Source organism: Cynocephalus volans, chromosome 2, assembly GCF_027409185.1.
Source record: "Cynocephalus volans isolate mCynVol1 chromosome 2, mCynVol1.pri, whole genome shotgun sequence".
Taxonomy (NCBI): domain Eukaryota; kingdom Metazoa; phylum Chordata; class Mammalia; order Dermoptera; family Cynocephalidae; genus Cynocephalus; species Cynocephalus volans.
In genome coordinates, this window is record NC_084461.1 from 142,893,855 (window position 1) to 142,915,202 (window position 21,348).

Consider the following 21,348-nt stretch of genomic DNA (forward strand, 5'->3'; position numbering starts at 1 on the left):
GAAAACAGTCTGCAGGGAGGCAAGAGCAGCAGCAGGAAGACCAGCTAGGAGGCCGTTGGGACGATTCAGGTAGAAGACTGTGGTGACTCGGAGAAGGGTGGTGTATTAGTCCATTTTTGTTGCTTATAACAAAATACCCCAAACTGGGTGATTTATAAAGAAAACAAAATTTATTGCTTACAGTTTCTGAGGCTGGAAAGTACAAAGTCCATCTGGTGGTGGCGGCAGTGAACCAGCAGTCTCACGTTGCAAGTTGGTGGAAGCAGAGAGAGAAGAGAGAGAGCCAGAATCTCCTCTTTTAAAGTCCTCAGAACCACACTCCTGATCACCATTTTTAATCCATTCACTACTGTATGGTCCAACAATTCAATCACCCCTTCAAGGCCCCACCTTTCAAATTACCACAGGAGGGTTTCCCACCCTCTTAACAGTCACAGTGGGGGCCAAATTTCTAATGCATAAAACTTGGGGGACACAATTCAAGCTTTGATGTTTTGTTTGGGCAATTCAATCCACTACATGTGGTAAAAGGAAAGGGGTAAGCTGTGGTCAGGTTCGGGATCTATTCCGAAGTGATAGACACCATGATTTTCTGAAGGATTAGATGTAAGGTGAGAGGAAAGAGAAATAAAATATGACTATAGGTTCTTGGCCAGAGTAACTGAAGCTGCCATCAATTTTGGGGAAAGATCAGTTTTAAATATTTTTTGTTATTTTTATTTTTAATCGACACATAATTGTACATATTCATGGGGTACAACATGATGTTTCAATATACGTATACATTGTTTAATGATTAAATCGGGGTAAGTAGCATACCCATCACCTCAAACATTTATCATTTCTTTGTGGTGGGAACATTCAAAATCTTCTCTTCTAGCTATTTGAGGTATACAATACCTTCTTGTTGACTGTAGTCACCCTACTGTGTAATAGGACACTGGAACCTGTTCTTCCTTTCTAATTGTACACTTGTGCCTGTTGGCCATTCTCTCCCCATTCCCTTTTGTATTTGGTCACCCATTAGATATCTAAAATACAATGTCAAGGAGGTGCTTGGAGTTTAGGAGAAAAGTATGGAATGCAGATATAAATTAGAGGAGGGAGCTCTGACGTGAAGAAGTTGGGGAGCAAACAAGAAACCCGCTAAGGATTCTAAGGGCAGTTAGCGAAATAGGAGTAAACCCCAGAGAGTGCTAAGAAAGCTCGTTCCATAAGCAAAAGTGTTGACTATTAAATAGTACGTGCTGTCACATAACAGTACACTTACTCATAGTAAGGGTTATTCTTGGTTCTGCAGACCATGTGGATTTTATTATTATTTAACAAATAGTTACTAAGCATTCTCTATGTGCTGAATGGAATCCTGGGTGCTGGTAATAAATCATCATCCTTTGGAATCAGGAAAGCTCTCCCAGATGAGGTGATGTCTGAGATATTACCTGAAAAAGATGAATAGGAATTAATAAGGAAAGAGTCTGGGTATGAGTGAAAATGTTCCAGGAAGAAGAAACAGTAAGCGTAAAGACTTAGAGGTAAGGGAGTGAATAGCATTTCTAGGGAATGGGAAGTAATTCTGCCTGGTGGGAGCCTGGGATTCAAGGGTGGGATGGAAGAAACAGCAAGGTCTGGAAGCGAGCACCACACAGATCACAAAACACCTTGGGTACCATGATAAATTTGGGCTTTTCCTAAAGATAAAGTAAGTAGAAACTTTGAAGGGTTTTAAGCAGGGAAGTGATATGATTAGACCATCTTGAAGACATTACCTTGCCTGTGTGATAGGGTATAGGCTGGAATGATGAATAATTGTATGTGTCAGTTTGGTTGGGCCACATGCCCAGATATGTGTTCAAACATTATTTTGGATGTTTCTGTGAGGGTGATTTTGGATGAGGCTGACATTTAAATCGGTGGGTTTTAAGTAAAGTAGATTGCCCTCCATAATGTGGGTGGGCCATATCCAATCAGTTGAAAGCCTGAATAAAAGACTGACTTTCCCTGAGCAAGAATGAATCCTCCCAGCAGACGGCCTTCAAGCCTTCCCTAGGTCTCCAGCCTGTTGGTCCACCCTGCAGATTTGGGACTTGCCTACCTCCATACTTCATTCACTTGATTCATGTGAGCAAATTCCTTAAAAGAAATCTCTCTGTATATGTAAATACATACTATTGGTTCGGTTTCTCTGCAGAACACTGACTAATACATCTGGGAAAGGGAGATTGAAAGGTGGAGGGCCCACCAAGCTCTCCACATGCTGTGTAGGTTTGGGAAACTCCCCAAGCATTTGCTTTTCCCTGCCCACTCCAAACCAGGGATCCCAGTGAGGCTGCCCTGAGTGCCCCCAGACTGCTCCTGGAACAAGAACCATAGCTGGAAGCCAGCATCTTTACTATCTGCCAAAGCTGGAATGGGAAAAGGTCACTTCAAGCTGGCAAGATGTCCCCTGTAATTTAATTTTAGATAAAGCTTCTTAAACATTTAAAAGTTTTTATTTATTAATCATTTTGTACTTTGTATGCACCAATAGTTTTATTTTATGTATAGTGAGAGATTCTCTAAGTGTTCAAATGAATTCTTCACAAGTGGAATGAGAAATTGTATGAATAAATAAAGATTTGGCAAGCCACATCTGAAAGGTTGCCAACCTCAAATGAAGCTTTGCTCCCTCCAAGGGTGTTCTTAAGCCTGTAAAGAAACCTTTCGGTGAAGAGAGAACCTTCCATTTTTTTCAGTTAGGCTTGGTCCATTCAGAGAATGAGAAACGTGAACTCTACCCTGGGCCCCTTCTATACTTGATGTTTCCAGAACTCTGAAATTTCCCTGACACAAATATCACACAGTTTTGGGGGAGCATTTATTCGCCCCCACATTCAGATACTCACTTGATCTCTTGAAGCTTCAGTTTGTTTATGTCCAATTGATCAGATGACCAGAGAAGCACACTTTCTTTCTGTATGGCTGTGCTATAGTGAAAGGTTCAAATTTAGTTTTGGATGTTAGATGTTAAAAAAGAAAACACCACATTGTTTTCTACATTGAGAAGTATTGCTGTTATAATTGAAATTTTTTTTACAGGAAGACAGAGAAAAGATAATCATATTTTAAGAGAGAGAAAGCAAGCAAGAAAGTAGACTTTCAAAATTTTTTAGGAGATGCATTTAAGTTACACATTTGGTTCTTTAAATAATCTTTTCCTTTCACCCAAATAAATTAAGGAAAACATCAAAATATGTAGAATTTGACAGTTTTTAGCTTTTCAGAATAACATTTACAAATCTGAAACTGTAAACATTAACTAGAAGTTTAAGAATAAACACTTATATCTTCTTTTTCCCTTAAAGGTTGAGCCTTGTTTCTAACTTCATTCTCAAAGATGCTGTGTCTCCAAAAGTTAAACGGAAGCTGTGTAATATATTGGGTACCAGTGAGGGGGTTAAGTGCAGGAGATTTGGAATTAGCCATCTGGGGGCTGCAATACCAATTGTTACTGGCTGGTGTCCTTTGCAGCAGAGATATGGCAATAATTTATACCTCATGTTACTGTGAGAATTACATTCACCGCACGTTCTTCTGGGGGTGGGGGTGGTGTCATTGCACTGACAATGTTTCTAAATTCCTTCTTTCCCTTCTCTCTTATTTCTTCCTGCCCTCCTTCCCTTTCTTCCTCCTTCTCCCCCTGGTCTTCTCTAGGGACACCAAGGGTGGGACCAGACTCCTCAGCCCACTACTATGGACTAGCGATTTTCAAATTGTTTTCTTTACCAACTATACAAATTTATTATCGTAATTAGAACAAAATTTCTCCTTCCCATTTACAGTCTTCCCTCTCTCACTGCTGCTTCAACTCAGAAATTTCTGGGCAACAATAATCAGCCACAATGTATATCGACAAAATAAAATTAAAAATAAATAAATAAATAAATAAATAAAAATAAATAAATAATAAATAAAAATAAATAAATTGTGTCTTGTAAAAAAAGAAAAGAAAAGAAATTTCTGGGTAATTTTTTATTAGTTCTTCATTTCATTCACTAAACTACAATCTACACAGGGTCATTGGGGTGCTGGAAATTTGTGAGTAGCTCCCATTGCCCACACAATGTGTGCCCCCAAGCGCCATCATCAGAGTCACTGATGTAGTGACGACACGGCTCTTAAATGGCAGATTGTCCTCTTGAGCCCTTCAGCCCTTCTCTTCCCTTTGTCTCGCTCCGTGGCTCCCCCAACAGCCCCTTGCCCCTTTATAGCCACTTTGCTTCTCATCAACATGCCCCGCTCAGGTGACTTTGTCTGCTATTCTCATCAAGCCCGCTTCACTGCTGGATGAGTCCAGAAAATGTTGGGAAGGGTAAAGGACTTCTGATTCAGAGAACAGAGAACAGCCCTTTAAGTGAGCCATCTACAAGTCAATCAGACTGTTGACATTGTGGAAACTTCTGCTTGCAATTTTCTGTACCTGTTGATGCTAAGAAAGTTTCTATCTTTTTCTTGTCACAAGGTGTCAGCTTCCAGGAAGAGAACAAACTGATCTTGCCACAGTTAGAATGACGCAGAAGCTTGCTCAGTCTACATACACTCTCATGGAGTTTCTAGTAAGTTCTTTCCTCAACCTCAACTTGAGGATGACAGCTATATAGAACATCAGCTTGAGCTTTTGGGCAAAGAAACATGAAGTTGTCAGTGTCTTTCTGACTATACCACACCTGTGTGGAAAGGGAAAGATTCAGTGCTTTGACGGTTTCTTCCATTCTAAGATTAATCTGGCAACACTGGGCTTGCAATTCCTCAAGGCAACAACTGGATAGGGCTCATTAGTGACTACCTTTTTAGGTACAGTGTGTCCCTGTAGCTTCCACCACTCCCTATTATATGGTGTCAGGCCTATATTACTTGTTTACAACTCCTACTAAGCCCTTTGCATGCACATGGATTTGCAAGACATAGGTTAATGGGATACATTAACTGTCTACCCAAATTTTGTATCTTGTTAGCACTCTTTCAGAACTGGAGCCAATTACCCCTACCCCTTTGGATGTCTACTTCTAGGAATAGTGTATTGCATTCCAATATCAAGTTCATCCTGTTGCTTCTCATACCACTCCCTGGAGTGAAGAGACCAAAAACCCACTGGGTCCCAGATGGAAATATAGTGATGAATCTAATTTCTTAAATGAAGTTGCATAGGAAATACTACATTTCTATTCTGTTGAAATGTTCCAGCCTGCTTGATTTTTTCATGGGGTTGCATGACTCTGCTGCTTTAGAAGCATGCCTGGGGCAGTACCCAGGGCCTGGCCTCCTGAGTGTCATAGTGCCATCTGCTCTGAGGGCTGCCATTTTCCAAGGTCACTACCACTGAATAGAATGCAAGTGTCTCCTTCCATGGAACCTGTCACCCTTCTTCCCCTTCCCCATCTCTGAGAAATTGTCTCTCCCTGTCATCCTCACAGGCTTCCATCTCTCTCAGTACTTGTGGGACGGTAAGCATCATCTCTGAGTATGCCCTCAGAGATGGTATCTTCGTCTTCTCCTTTCTTTCCAATTAAAATCTGTGAAGTGCAAAAACAAACATATAAATAAACACCAAAGACCTAGCTAGTTATTTGAAACAGAAGAGGAGAAAAGTCCAGACATGCAGAAATCAATACATTGTTGAGAAGCTTAATTGACTCCCAAGATTGTCCCTTGGCTCCAGGGCACACGGTGGAGTGATGCTGTGGTGTGGTGGGTGGGGGAGAGCTTGCACATTTGGCTAATGCTCTGTCACAGAGATGTTAGGGGACATGAATATGTTTACATTATTTTGCTGCTGTCTACTCCAGGTAATCAAAGATTATGAACAACTGGCTGTGCCTATTGTCATCCCTGAAAATTTTTCCCACTTAACTGGTATCGTGCTGGAGGGTGGATTTTATGGCTCAGAGAAATATTCTACATGAAAGACACTATATAATATTTCAGAATTAGAACAAGTTTCAGAAGAGAGCAAGGATATCTAAAGGGTACACTTTAAGGAAATTGTAGTAGTTACAATATATGTAGAAGAATTTTCCCAGTATTGATTGACCAGTTCTTTTGAGGGGAAATAAGTGTGGGAGAAATATGGGAATTTTCCCTTCGAAAGGTTAAGTAGTAGGCCATAAACCCCACTTCTGGTAGCATTTCCTATTGGCCCTCTCACCTTCCCAGCACCTACATGGGCTTGTGCACATGCACACACACACACACACACACACACACACACACACACACACACACACACACACACGCACGTACACCCTGACACACCACCACCACCACCAGTTATGGGAGCGTGTTCACATATAAGAGTACTTCAGAAAGTTCATGTAAAAATAGGGTTGAAAGATGGTATGAGTCATCCCATGAACTTTCTGAAGTACCCTCATATTTGAGCATACATGTGTTCTACATGCTGGACAGAAAGGCTAAATGTAGCAAGAGGGATTGTCACATGCAAATGTAAGTAAGTTTTCACATTCCTAGATTTTGCAATTTACAACGTAAGAACAATGGGGTCTTACCCATCAGTAGCGTTTACTCCTTGGTGGCTATCACTTCCTTTAATCTGTGACTTTATGAGACAATTATGTCCTGACAGGTTACCTCCCTCAGGTTAACAGTCTATTGAGGTGCTGTTTGGACACTAAAGGTAAAAGACACTAGGTTTGTCACCAAGTGATTAACTGAACTCGAGAGTTCCCATGTGTCTGAGAGGTGCCATATAATCCAAGCGGGCAGAGACCTTGTGGGTTCACCTGTTTTTCCAGAATTAGCACAAGCTTTGGCAGGTGGTGGGCTCTTAGCAAATACAGCTTAAGAAATGACTAAATGAATGAGCAGACAAGCCTAGTTACTCACTATTAATGATGGAGTGAAAAGAACTTGCAAAGATTTGGGGGTGAGTCCAGCCTGATTAGAAATCCAGGTTTTTCTACTCTCAAGGGCAAGGTACTTATTCTTCCTGAGCTTGATTTTCTTCTGTTTTCAGGAATATGGTAAGGATTAAGTGAAGATCAAATCTGTGAAGTAATTAGCATGTATTCAGCAGACATATGTTAAAGATTAAATAAATGAATATCTAACCTTTATCATTTTCATGATTGAAACCAAGTTTGTAATTGGTTATCCTTAACATAAAATATATAAACTAAGAGAACATTTAATGATTTCTATGAAGTTTTAGATATGGTAATAGCATTTGTAAGATATATGAGGGTATGTCAAAAAGTTCATGGAAATATTAGTATTATTTTTTAATTCTATTTTACCATGAACTTTTTGAAGTATCCACTTATGCTGACTATTCTAGAATGATGATAATTAACAACAACAATAGTATCTACTGTTTATAGATAGATTTACTACATACCTTGTACTGTCCTATGAACTTCTCATAGGTTATTTTATGTCAATTTTACAACTACCCTGTGGGGGAGGTGATATTACATCTTTGCCTTATGGATAAGAAAACTTAGAGTCAGATGGGTTAGCCTACACAATCATGTGCTTAATAAGTGGCAAATATGAGCTCAAATTCAAGTCTGTCTGACAGCAGGTTCCAAGTTCCCAAGCTTTTCATTGCTTTTCACAAAAGCCATCATTCTCCAATATAACTCATACTAATAGTTCAAAAAATAAATATTCTGAACACAATGAAACCACACACACAACCTTTTAATTTTTATTTATATTTCTTAGCTCAAGAATTACACACTAGCCAACATTATATATTTACATGCTGAAACTGGCTGCAATAAGTTTAAATTCAAGAAAATAATTCTTATGTGCTATTCCTTTATAATCCTCATTTTTTTACTATCTCATGTATCCCAGAGATTTTAGTAGTCCTGTTTTTAGAAAGACATGAAAATAGATGCAATGATATCCACTTTGTTTTGCATTTTCTAGCCACTGGAAAATGTGCATTATGTGCATATTAAGAAAGGCTACAAGGTAATTAGTAAGGCTGATAATAACTACACTGTGAAGAAACTAGAATATCAACTTTTATAAAAGGAAAAATCAGAACTGTGCAGGGACAATATTCACAACAAAACTACGAGTATTTAAACACCCATGCAAAGACAAATTTAAAATGTTATGGAATTTAAATTATAGTCAACTTTGTTTGAATTAATTATGTTTTAAATGACCATAGTTGAATTCAAATTATTGAACCAAAAAGGAAACGATACAAGCTGATGAGACTGTCAACTTGCTTCAAATGGTGCAAACACACAAATGGGCATCAAATTAGAAGACATGTTACAGGGGAGTGACATTTGGTTCTGGAACTCAAAGGACATAAAGTTTTGCTTGTCATTATTGTAGATATTTATCTTTATCACAAAAAGCACTTCTAAAAGCAAATTAAAATTCGAAGTCAGAATTTTACATATACCTACAGAAATGTTCTACTTCAATTTCCAAAAAAAAAAAAAAGAAAGAAAAACCAAAAACCTAATAGGTATTTGAGTAGTGCTTTTTTTTTTTTTTAACATGATTTTTTTTAAGGACAGTATCTTAATTAGCTTTCTGTTGATTCATTATTATTATTATTATTTTTTACAATGTTCTTAGTGCATTTGGAAAATGTTTCTTAAACCTTTGGTGTAAAGCAGTGTCTTTTTTTTTTTCCCATTTTCCCCCTTTTTTCTTTTTTTTCTTTCCTTTTTTTGATTTTTAATAATTCTGGAGTCTTTGGTTGAAAGGAACAATACTACCTACGGACAAAATGCCATTATTAAAAAAAAGTCTTCTAGCATGTACTGTATGTAACAAATTTCTGGAGCTGGTATGAATAAGCATTTTTATTTTTTGTAGTGCCATCAATACAAACTTTAACTCTGTGAAAACTGAGATTTAAGTTGCGAACTTTGGTTTCTTGAATTCTGACATATCAAAAAACTCCATTAAGTTATCAATGGTCATTGATGCTTTTCCCAATTGCCATTTTTAAGGCTATTTCTTGGTTGTTACATTGACTACATGAACACCACAGCATTTCCCATAGATGGGGAGAGAGTTGGAGTGAGTGGGTAAGCAATGGATTGTGTGTGTGTGTGGGTGGGTGGATGTGTGTGTGACAGTATGTGTGTGATAGCAAATTGAAACCCTTCTGTCCGGGATTCTTAAACCATTTATGCAAAAGGGTGTTTAAATTACTCTGCTGGGGCACTGCAGCAGTTGTACTTGATAAAAAATAAATAAAAATTAAGAAAAAACCCTAAACAATTATTTGTATCTATTGACTATTCATTTACAGCATGTTTAATTATTTACATAATATTATAACACATCAACTTAAGCCATAAACAGAATTAGCACATTGCCTTACCATAAAATACAAATTAGAAGTTAAAAATATTTAAGAAATCTGTTTTAATATTTACACACGCTTGGTGAAAGTTATGGTTGCTCACATTACATGTACTCTGTACACTTAGCAAAATGGCATGATTGCTACAGTTGTGAGTATTTTGCCCTAACCAACATGGTGGGGTTTAGTTTCTTTTTTTTCCTTCCTCCCAGGAGGAATTTTTATCATTTCCATTTTCTTAAGACATGTTTGTTTTAAATTACCAATAGACAATGTTATTTGCTTCCTTGAGAAAGAGAGCACTCAGACAAGTAATGTAAGGACTAGTTAACATTTGATGTTCTGAGGTACAGTACTATTATAATGTCCAACTGTGCAGTGGTTCATAAGAACTCTAGGCATTGATTTGCTGATAGAGAAATGTTCAGTACCCTGTAATTCTTATTTCAATATGTTGACTGTTGGTTGCCAAATTAAAAATACTCATACACTGGTTTAATAAAGGAAAAAAAAAGTATTAGCTTATTCCTTTTGTTTTCCAACATATGAATGCATATATATGTATGTATGTTTACATGGATCTATATATACACATATATACACGTAGATATGTTGTAAGACTTGTTTTCATTGATGTTGTTTTGCTCTTTTTGTTGTTGAGTAGGAAGTTAATCATAACACTGGAATACAGTTAACAACAGAAAATAGAAATCACCTTAGTTGCCAATTTAATGCAGGTCTTGTTTAAAATAAACATGATTCATTTCTCCATTATGCATTCCACCACACTTTCTCTATGTGTTGTGCTTTTGTAAGCTGACAGATATTTTTGTGTTCCTAATGCTAGAATGTAAAGTCTTTTGGTTCATAAACCATTATTATTATTATTATTTTACTTAGCACTGCTTTTGAAGAAATGAGAAGAGAAAAGGTCTAGATGGAACTGCTCGAGTCTTTTCCCCTGTTGTTAAATTGCAGTAGAAAGAATTGTAACATTCCTTATGCAAACACATGATCATGTGGCATGAGTTTTCAATTCTGAAATGCATTTCATATCTACTAGCAGTCATGTACAATACATATATACAGATTGAGATCAAAGATTTCATGTAGACTGTGCATTTTAGAGTCAGAATTTGCCTATGAATTTCACAAAGATGAAAAAACACCTTAATTGCTGGCTATCTGGCTGTTTTATAATCAAAAGAAAAACTATACATATGTATAAACTGATAGTAACACTGCACCAGAATTGCTAAAACACACCTTTGTGGTCCTTTAGTTTAACCACTGGATATCAAGCTGACTGTTCTTCCCAGACGTATCAGGACTAGCACCCCTCCACGCATTTGGTTATTGCATTCCAAGTCAACTAGAGTAAATATACAGTTTAGGAATAAATTCTACATCTACCATTATTTCCGGACAGGATGAGTCAGTTGTTGCTACCTGTGTGGTTATCGAGTGCCAATATATGGTGGTCACTCTAGGGCATAGGTTCTAAGGTCTCATTTTTCTCCTTTGCCTAGTTTCTTCATGTCACTGAGAGCAGAAATGAGTTCCTGGTCATATTATCTTGAGACTCATGCTGTGAAGCTACTTCTCTCTATTTTGATCTAGATCACTCTGTTGACTTACCTGGACATCCAAAATTTTGTTGTAACCATAAATGACAATATCACAGATTTTTATGGCTTTTATGATAACTGCAAATAAGAGCCCCCTTCTAGATTTGGGCTCCAAGCTGTCTCTAGAAAAACTTTCCAGAATGGCATTTTGGAGTTGTGCCCCTGAGTTATCAACATGCTCCTTCCCAATATTTTCTACTCAAATACCCCCAGGCGACAAGGGGCAGGCACTTTTATTAGTGTGATGCCCCAAAATGACTGCCTAGGAGAAAGTGCATCCCTGGAGAAACATGAGAGATCCCTACTCTGAACCTAAGAGAAGAACCTGGGTCAGATTTTGCCCAAAGATTATACTTAGAGGTGTCCAGCATGTAATAAAAAATAAGAGCCAGAATTCCCTACACTGGTGAAAAAAAATACCATCCCACCTTGGGGCAAATTCAGAAAGCTGAATGAAAAACTTTTTTTTGTTGCTAACCTCTGAGAGTTGGAATGGAAGGGCAACAAGGCTCCATCATATTCCAAGCCGCTGGGTCACTACAGGCAGACAATGGCCTTACCTACTATGCACGATTAGAGAATGTTACTCTGAAAAGAAGAGTGTACTGTTTTTAAAACATATAGCAAAGTCATCCTCCAAGAAAAAGTTCATTCAAAACAAACTTTAAGGAAAATTTAGCAATTCGCTATTTTCTACAAGAAAAGCAAAATATGAGCCTCACATTGATAGAAATAAAATATATTAGCTTATTCTCTTTCCTGTCCAACATATGAATGCATATGTCCAATTAGTATAGAAAGAAGCACAATTACATAATTTAAAATAGAATAAAAACAATACATCCCGTCTGCCTGATTATCAGTTATATATTTTTCTGTAATATCAACTGAGGCTCATAACATTCATCATGTTAATGTGGCTTTGTTATTATCCTATTTTCCATTAGTTTTCGTATTTTTCTTGAATAGGCAGATTGCAACATATACAATGAAAGCACCCTTAAAAATCAACCCAAGGAATCCATAAATTAACTCTCTTTGTGTACATACTCTTTGAAGTATTGTTTGCTCTGAAAAATACAAAGGTGAACTTCATTGCACATAAGAAAATATAGTTCACTCAATCTCTCCAAAGCCTTACTTTGTCTCCTAAGGATATAATCAGAATTTCAAAAGCAAGGAAAGCTGGAGAGTAGCATTAATCCTTTAAAGCAATGAACAAATTCTTCTTTTAAAATACCCTATTAAATTCAGAAATAAACTCATGAGGAAATGTTTCAGAGCAGCTGACATTGTCTGAGGAAAAGTAAATCTGTTAACTTTAAAAATAAACCTGTTTGTTTTAAATAAACCTGTTTGCTCTATATTTGTATATTTGACTCCCAATCTAACCTGAACATCTAATATACTTCTAATTTCCCTGACTTTTCTATTTCATGGTTGTCTTTTATTAGATAAACTATAAAAACCTCTTTAGGTATGCTGTCAAAAGCTTGTGAGTTTGGAAAAAAAATCCCTTTTGCTCTACCGTTTGCCACTGGATACACTATGTATAGACCAGATGCTGTGTGGAGCTGATAAGTGCCATGCTTGCTTGCTTGCTTTAATTATGTTACAACAGTTATTTCTGGATTTTATACTCTGCCCTGCATTGTTAACTCTTATTTTAACCACCTAGAATATATCGTTTTAGCAAAAAATTCTTGTACTCCTTTGCATTATAGTGTTCAGAAGTCTCCCTGTCTCTAAATGCCAAAATGAAAGACATCATAGTTGATTCTTTGTGCTCAAGCAGAGACTGGAGAAATTGGTATCCTTAGTTTCTGTCTTGACTCTCCCATCCTGCTCCAATTACATGAAAATCTTCTAGAATCCAGTGGGAATTATCTTCCCATGACACCATTATCACCTTAAGACGGGCAGAGACCATCTTCAAGTAATGTGTTTGCACAGCATTGCAGAAAATGTTGCATAAGCACAGTGCCATCTCAACAGTGTGCCAACCTTAGGAATGCAGATGGGGAGTGTCTGGATATGACCACTTCTCAGGGAAATGACTGACAATGCTATTGAGCCTTCTAAGAATATCTTCTAAATAATTCCCCTTGGAGTAGACTGCATACTAAGCAGATAAAGTGAAACAGACTCAATCTTGCCAGCATGTGTGCAAATCACTTGCATTTTAACTGGAAAACCACAAGGACCTCAGTGTATTCATTACTTAGCAGAAGCAACCCAAATGGTATGAAATGGACCACAGGATAGGCCAGCAACTAAGGTATTTTAGCATCACTTTTGTCCTGGATTGATGTGTTTTCCAAGTCCTACGTCAGTCTGTACAACTGGTTTGAGGAGGAATCTAGTCCTTGCTTCCCGTAAGAGGCCATGTTTTAGTTCACGTAATAAAGCCAATAGACGATGTTGAAGAAGGAAAAAACCACTGGGAAGAATATGCGAGACCACCGATCTATGGCATTCACATCAGTCAAGTCAGGGATGGTGATTTTCAGCTGGGAGGCGCGTCTCCGCAGGCGACTTTTCTTTTGTGCCACATGTCGTTCCAGAGCATTTCGGCCAAAACTATGCCTGGGCAACCCCGCTTTCCGATACTGGATGCTGGAGGCATCATAGGCCAACATTGTGCTCCTAGGGTCTCCAAGTCCCATCACAGCCTCCGATGTGGTCATTTCATTTTTTATCTCAAGAGTGCTCAGTAAGATATTCTCATGGGGGTCCATCTGCAAGGGAGAAGAATCAAAAAACACAATCAAAACATTAAGCCTTTATTGGTGCTTACTATACAAGGCACTATGATGCTTTAGGTAGTATTTATCATCATGGGAAAGAGAACTAGCTTTGAGGTTACATTACCTGAGTTTGAATTCTGGCTCTGACACTGTAAGTTACTTGAGTTTTAGTTTCTCAGTCTATTAAATAATATAGTAACCCAACCCTAGAGGATTACTGTAATGATGTAATAGACTGCTGCTAGTGTCATTTTCATTATTTCTACTTGGGTCATGCTGAGAAACAGAGGGCATGATGCCTTTTTAGAAAATTTACGGTCTTGATATGAACACATAAAAAATTAAACTGTACTAGGTGTTAAATCGTGTTAGGGTATTAATTACTGAATTGTGCTCACAATAGTAGTCTAATTATCAATGAATTAGTGACAAAACTAGAACTAAAATTAGGAGGCAACTGTCAAGTACTTGCTGTATATACCAGGCACTTTTTTGCATAATTTCATTTAATTGATACTTCTTTCTCACAGTTATGAGATGGCAGCTTAAATTTGCAATGTCAATATAAATGACGTAAAGGAATATTTTTGGACAATGTAAATGCAGATGGCCTGTAACTTGCCAAAATACAACAGAATTCAGAACAACAAGACATTTGAAGATAAAAGTGTAACAGCTAGACAGACTGTTGTGGAGGTGTGAGTGAGGGGAGGGACTGACTTGAGAGGGAAAGGAAGGAGCAGGTTCAGAGCTGACTGTGCTCAGTTGAATTCTGGATCTTGGGAATACAATTGACTTGGCTGTGCAGACAGTCAAGCCATCTCTCTTGGATGATTTCTTCCTGCAAAGCTAAAAGTAAAGAAAGAATACTGACATTATGATTTCTGAGTATTTAATTATTATATAATGTTTTTTGTTGTGTTAAGAAGGGAAGATTTTGTGTGCCTTACTATTGAGAAGCCTCAGTTGCTACAGATAATAACACCTAGCTACAACAAATTATCATTAACAACAGAATATATTTATTTTGGTGGGAAATCAGGATATACAAATTGCCAGTAGAATCTCTGAAATTATGAAGTAAGGAAAAAATGGACAATGATAAATGCTGATGACATATGGAAACAAGGAATATAGCCAAACACTTAATTGGAAGACACAATATTCTCAGCTTCATGAATTATGCAGAAGGCAAAAAGAATGCTGCTAAGATTAAATATTAACAATTAGCTTTCCAATGTGGTTTAATGACTCTGTATTATAAATTCAAATATAAAATCTTTTGAAAAATAGAAGCTATAAAATATGTTGAGACATAATAATTGACCAATTAATCACTGCTCACTGATCAGACATTCTGTATGTTTGGTTTATGGTACCATTTTGCTTGGTGGAAATACTAAACAGATATAGTATTAAAATTAATTTTAAAAGTTCATAAGATTTGGAAACTAAATAAACGTTGAAAGAGATCTGTCAAGGAAGGGCCAGGTGATGACTTTAATGAGCTGATCTGTCACCCTAGGGAAGGAAAATAACATTTAAAGGCCTGTGCTATATGCCAGGACTGTGCAGCAACTGTTTCACTGAATGCTCATGGAAAAGGTGATGGGAGGGCATTCACCAAATTTCCTAACGCCACAGCATTACCAAATGGTGGAGCTGGAATTCAAACCTTTATCATTAGAGTCGAAAGGTTGGGCACGAGGTGTGTGTGTGTGTGCATGCACATGCGTGTGTGTCTTTCCAACACTCAAGGAAAGCAAAACCAGTGGAAATGGCAAACCTATAGCTCCTTGTCATTTCAATGGTGTGTGCATTTTGGGTTCTTCTCCGGGTCGTTAACTTGTCCTTTAACTACCTAGAACATAGCTTTTTAGCAAAATTTCTTTGGCCACTACATGTGATGATATTCACAGGAGTCTCTCCCTCTCTAACCACCAGGATGTTTGCTTTTCAATTGAGCAGTAATAAGAACAGTAATGACTTGATGCCAGACTGGCTGAGTTAAAAATATAAAACAATAGTAACAACCATAATAAAAACTACTGGCAGCAATGGACTCCTATTAAGGGAAATGTGCTCTAAATTTAAAACAAATTATCCTTGGATAATTTATTTAATCTTAGTGTTTCTGTTTCATTATCTATGAAATTCATGAGTTGGATTAGATAATTGCTGAAGCCCTATAATATATTTATTTCTTCATTCATAAATTTTAAAAAACATTGACTGGACACCTACTGTGTGTCTGGCTCTGTGCCAGGCATTGTAGATAAGTGATGAGGAAGACAGCATCGCTGCTGGGTCCCCGTGGCACTATCAATCTCCAGAAAGAATATTGAGTTTGGAGTGTAAAGACTGTAGCTCTGGCTCTTCCATTTGTTAGTTTTGACTTTGAAAAAATTGCTTAGTCCCTCTGAATCTAGGTTTCTTCAACTGTATTGGGTTCTAGGAATAGGATTTGGGGAGATTAACTAAAATAAAATATGTGAGAAAACCTGGGAAACTAAAACACTATGCAAAGTTGGTTGTTATCACATCCTGTAAAATGAGGTAGGATATATACAGGTGCCAGTGACATGGCAAAAAAACCATAAATAACTATGCTTAAAAGAAAAATGTTGTTCTTGCAGTGTATCAGGAATAGATGAGGGTGATGTGCTTTCTATAGGTGAAGCGAATCATCTCAGCCCTACTGGAGAGCCTGACAGTCTGAAGTGCAAGGGTGGTGGTGGGGGAGGTGTATTGAACAGCTCTATCAATTTACCAAGTGCTGCTACTCCTTGGTGTCTGTCAGATCATCAGCATACTTCAACTTAAAATATGAATGCTTTTATAGATTCAATTTTTAAAGCCATTAATAATCAAAGAATAAATTAATCTGAACAAGAAAAACAAGCTTTGATTATCCATCTTGCCCTTCTTTGAAGGACCAGTTTTTCCCACCATTTTTCTCACTTTCTATAAAGCCTTCCATATATGTTAACCTTTTTCATTCTCCTCTTCTGAGATTAGCCGACTCCCTTTCCTATACCACACCACAGTGTCCACTTACCCCACCCTTGGGATCATCAAGACTGAAGTTTTTTTGAAGATCTGGAATGAGGGCTTTGTCAACACTGGGACCATGTGTGTTTTCTATTAGGAAGGGGACTGAGTGCAGTGTTTTCAAGTTCTGATTCTGGACTTATACAATCCAAGTTTTGATTCTGGGCTGAGACATTCACTAGCTTTGAGACCTTGAGCAAATCATTCAACCTGTCTGAGCTCAGTTTTCTTATATGTAAAGTGGGGAAAATAGCCATACCAGTCTCCTAGGGTTGCTTGAGAGCATTAAATAACACAGCACATGCAAAGCACTTAGCCCAGCTTTGCACATAGTAAGCACTCAAAAAACCATAACCAATCTTGTTATAAAAATGCAATTAATATTCATTGAATAAATAAATTTGATCTTCTACTGCCTTTTTTTTAAACGACATAGACTGGGTAAACAAACCAGAGCTTTGAAATCATCATATTTTCAAATTTTGTTTGGGTTGGTGGCTTTTGTAAAGTGCTGAGAACAATGCTTATTACATAGTAAACAGTATACGTTTTTGTTATAATTCATAAATTCATAAATAAATGTATCAACTGTAATAAATAAGTCTAGACTGAATTATTTCCAAATCTGAGGTCCGATGAATAGAAGCAGCCTTTCCTTTCACAGGTGCAGCGGGAGCATGGGGTTCACAGAGCCCACAAGCATCCTCCTGACCAAAGAGGAAGACAGAGCCCAGAGGTCAGGGTCCACAAGGAGACACCTCCAGAGCTGAAGTGGCAGAGGGGGAAGGCCTGGCTTGTCTTTCCTCGTGACACTTTGATATTCCACTATAACACTGGTCATAGGCAATTATAATCACTTTTTTACTATGTCTTCCCCACCAGACTGTATTTCTTGATGAGGGCAGTCTCAGGTCTGTCTCATTCACTGTTGTAATCCCAAGCACCTGGCGTAGCACCTGGTACATAGTAGATGCTCAATAAACAATCACTAATTTAGTTCAATTCACTTCTTTGTGAGTCATCAGTAAGATGGATTTAATTTTGTACATACTAGTCTGAAGAATGGAACTTCACAGAACCACCTCTCGAGCGTTCTTGCCCTGCTCTAAGGTTTTTGCTTCTATTATTCAGTTCTCTCTCTAGAGCAGCGTGCTCAGGGTTCTGAGATCTGGAAAGTATATATCTCATGGTGCCCTGGACCACTCTATAACAGATGCCTCATTGTTACTCCAGATAAGGGGACTTAGTGAGCAGCAACCAGAAGCCAGGACTAGGCATTATACCTATTGATCTCTTTCAGTTATCCCAGTAACCCTGTGGGGCAGGCACTGACCTCATGCTTGAAAAATAAGGCAAGGAGAGGTTAAAAAACTTAATATGAGTTCATGGAGTAAATAGGTGGCAGAGCAGAAACTAGAATCAGGGCTCTTTTCACCTTGCCATGTTGAGGCATAACAGCAGCCCAGACAACCCCTGCAGCAGTCACGGCTCATAAAAGAAGACCCTCTCAGGGCAAGGTGGGGCAGTCATAGGGAGGCTTGCAAATTTTTCCTTAATGAGTGGTAAATGAGAGGGTCTGGAGCTAAATATGTCACAAAAGGTGAAGGCTGGTGTAAAGTCCTGCTAGCTGCAGCACTTCCAAGTAAGGAGAGTAGACATCTGGCTTTGGCTGCTCCTCAGCCCCATGCACTCCAATTTCTGTCCGGGAAGCACCACTTTCCCACTCAGTTGCCAGGCCTCCTGTGGGTGTAAACCCATCAGAGCAATCCTGACACGTGATTGGCTCAGTGATGGCACCTGACATTTTCTGAGCTAATAGCATGTCGTGAGGCTCCAGATGAGCATACCAGAGTGAAGACTCAAACTTTCCCCTGCATTTAAATCTAGAAGTATGTGGCCCTGAATCTACTGAGATGTTTCGATTGTAAGAGGAGATCCTGACTTGGAAAGGAGACAACAAACAGAAAGAGTCTCCGTGACCTGAGGCCACCATTATCTCTGTATCTGGACACGCCTGACCTGCTGACACTAAACAAGACAACATAACCTTTCCTTCCTCCTTGCCTCCTCCTCCTCCTCTTCTGTCCTACTCTTCTTTTCTCTCTCACCCTTCTCCTCCCCTTTCTCTCTCCTTTCTTCCTCTCTCCTTACATTCTTCCCTCCTGCCCTCCATAATGAGTTGGGTTTACTGTTATTTGAGACCCAAAGCATCTTAACTGGGATATGATTCATCTCATTTAAAGGTCTCAACAACTCTGTAACATAGGTAGGGCAGGAAAGAAATTAGACATTTCACTGGTAATAAGAATTTTTCATAATCAAAATGGAACTAACGAAGTCTATTAGAGTAATATAATCTTCAGTAGGCAGAACAGTGTTGGGTTTCAGTCTTTTTGTCTGGAACCTGAAGAACCCGGCAACTGCTAAGGCTGGCTGGTAAACTGGCTGCCCTTTCCTTTCTTTTCCTTATCCTGTTTATTCTTCTCTTCCCTTCAAAGAGTGTGTACTGTGCTGGGAACAAAGTTACAAGGTCAAGGGGCAAAGGCAACAGAGGAGATTGACAGGTGCTTCTACAAGTGCTATGAAAGGTAAAAGTGGAAAGCCTTCAGATAAACTACATTGAAATTTATTTATTTCTAATCTCCTTTATTATTTATATAAAAGAAAAATGACTTTTTAAGTCTGGATGTTAAATTCAATAGCAATTATCCTTCTTCCTTTTTTCCCCATTGAAATTTCTGTTTTTATAAGGTGATTTTTCAATATGAGCTGTTTTTTGTTTTGATTGAGACATAACTACTACACTATAGCAGAACAGGCTGCATTTGCATTTGACAGAGCAGGAAACTGAAAAATGAAGTGAGTTACTTAAAATCTTACCTCCAATAAGTAATAGAACAGTATAACAATTCTGGGCTGTTGACGATTATCTCAGTGAAATACTATCCAGTGCTGTCTCCAGCCTGTTTTAAAATCAACCAGGGAAGCCTGATTCAGGTAGTGGTTTGGTGGGTGATAGTCTATTTCAGTGGTTCCCAAACTTGAGTGTGCATTGGAATCCCCTGGAGGATTTGTTAATACAGATCTCTGGTCTCTACTCTCAGAGTTTCTGAGTCAATAAGTCTGGGATGTATCGCAATAATCTGCATTTCTAGAAAGTTCTCATGTGATGCTGGGCTGCTGGGTTGGCGTCCACACTTGGAAAATTACCAGTCTACTGGACAGCAGCAGAAAGGCATGACTTCAAATAAAGAAGCCACAGAGGCCAGAGAAATAATGAAAAAGCAGAAGTTTCTGACCACAGTCCACACTACCAAGCTGAAAAGCAGCTTTCACAGAGAGAGAATAAATGCAGCTTCCATTTGTTGAGTATTCACTGGAGCCAGGCATTGTATTAAAGACTTTACACAACTATCATATTTCATCTTGGTATTGCCAAATAACCCTATGAAGAAGGCACTATTAATATTCTCATTTTAAAAATGAGGAGATAGAGAATTACGGATAGTTAGTGATTTTTCCCAGAGTTACAGTTAGTAAGCAGTGGAGCTGGTATTTAATCTGTTTGTTCCAAGATTCCTGCTCCTAATCTCCAAACTATACTACAGTACATCTCAAGACTTCCCTCAATTATGAGTTATGTTGTGAAATTCCTTCTCCGTATCAGGCTATGCTTAGGTGACAAAACGTTAGAAAATGGAGGGTAGAACAATTGGCACATGAATTTAGCTAATCTTTAAAACTGAGTTCCCACTCTAACCTTTCCCGACTTGCCCAAATGGATTTCCTAATTTTCTTTCTCTTTATTTGAGCAGTGGAGACACAGAGGGAACCACTAAACTGCTCTTTTTTTTTTTTTGATTAGGACATTAAGGAGAGATAATTTCCCTTTAACTAATAAGAAGAAGCATGTGGCCATCTCTATTGCCCTGGAAAACATACCAAAATATTTATCAAATTTTTCTGTCTCGGCATTTTCACCTAATCAAAGAGCCATGAGAATTTTGCTGATAGTAGTTGAAACAAGGGGGAGAGAAGCAAAAGTAAATGACAGGAAATGGAAGGAAGAGACAGACTAGTGAATGAACTGTCATTCTCTATAGGTAAATAGCCTTTGCAAGGAGCAGTGCAGCAGGCCTTGCTTTAGTCCAAGGGCCTATACTATTTGCTTTGTAGTCTCAAGCTTTAATTCACATGTTCATTTCTGACAACAGGTTTTTTGGAGAGGCTCTATTAAGCAGACAGATACCAATAAAGAAAGTCTCCTGTTTCCCATCCGACAGTCTGTCCTTGAAATTATGCTTTACCTGGAGTTTTTGTGCTTGTCAATCAAGAATCAAGTGTTAAAATTTTGGGAAACAGACTGATTTATTTGCACCAGCATTCCAGGGCCTCCTACAAATGATCCTCTGTGAATAAGGGTTTGTACACCAATTAAATCGGCTGTTGTATTGAGTAGAAGGAGGAACTTTGCTGCCTTGAGTTATTTTCCAGACTGACCCATATGATGATGGTTCTAACAATGGCAAATTTATGTTAGATATTTTGGATCAAGAGGGTTTTTTTCCTCTTCCTGTTG

The 21,348-nt window shown here is 38.1% G+C and overlaps 1 protein-coding gene across 3 annotated transcripts in view; it reads right to left on the reverse strand.

Annotated features, from left to right (window-relative positions):
- Positions 1-13,361: 13,361 nt before the first annotated feature.
- GABRB2 (gamma-aminobutyric acid type A receptor subunit beta2) overlaps positions 13,362-21,348 on the reverse strand; it is a 246,709-nt gene continuing 238,722 nt past the window's right edge. For all 3 annotated transcript variants that reach the window (XM_063087001.1, XM_063087000.1, XM_063086999.1), the window contains one exon: positions 13,362-13,709. In XM_063087001.1, the coding sequence (XP_062943071.1) occupies positions 13,362-13,709 (348 nt within the window). The remainder of the gene's footprint in view (positions 13,710-21,348) is intronic.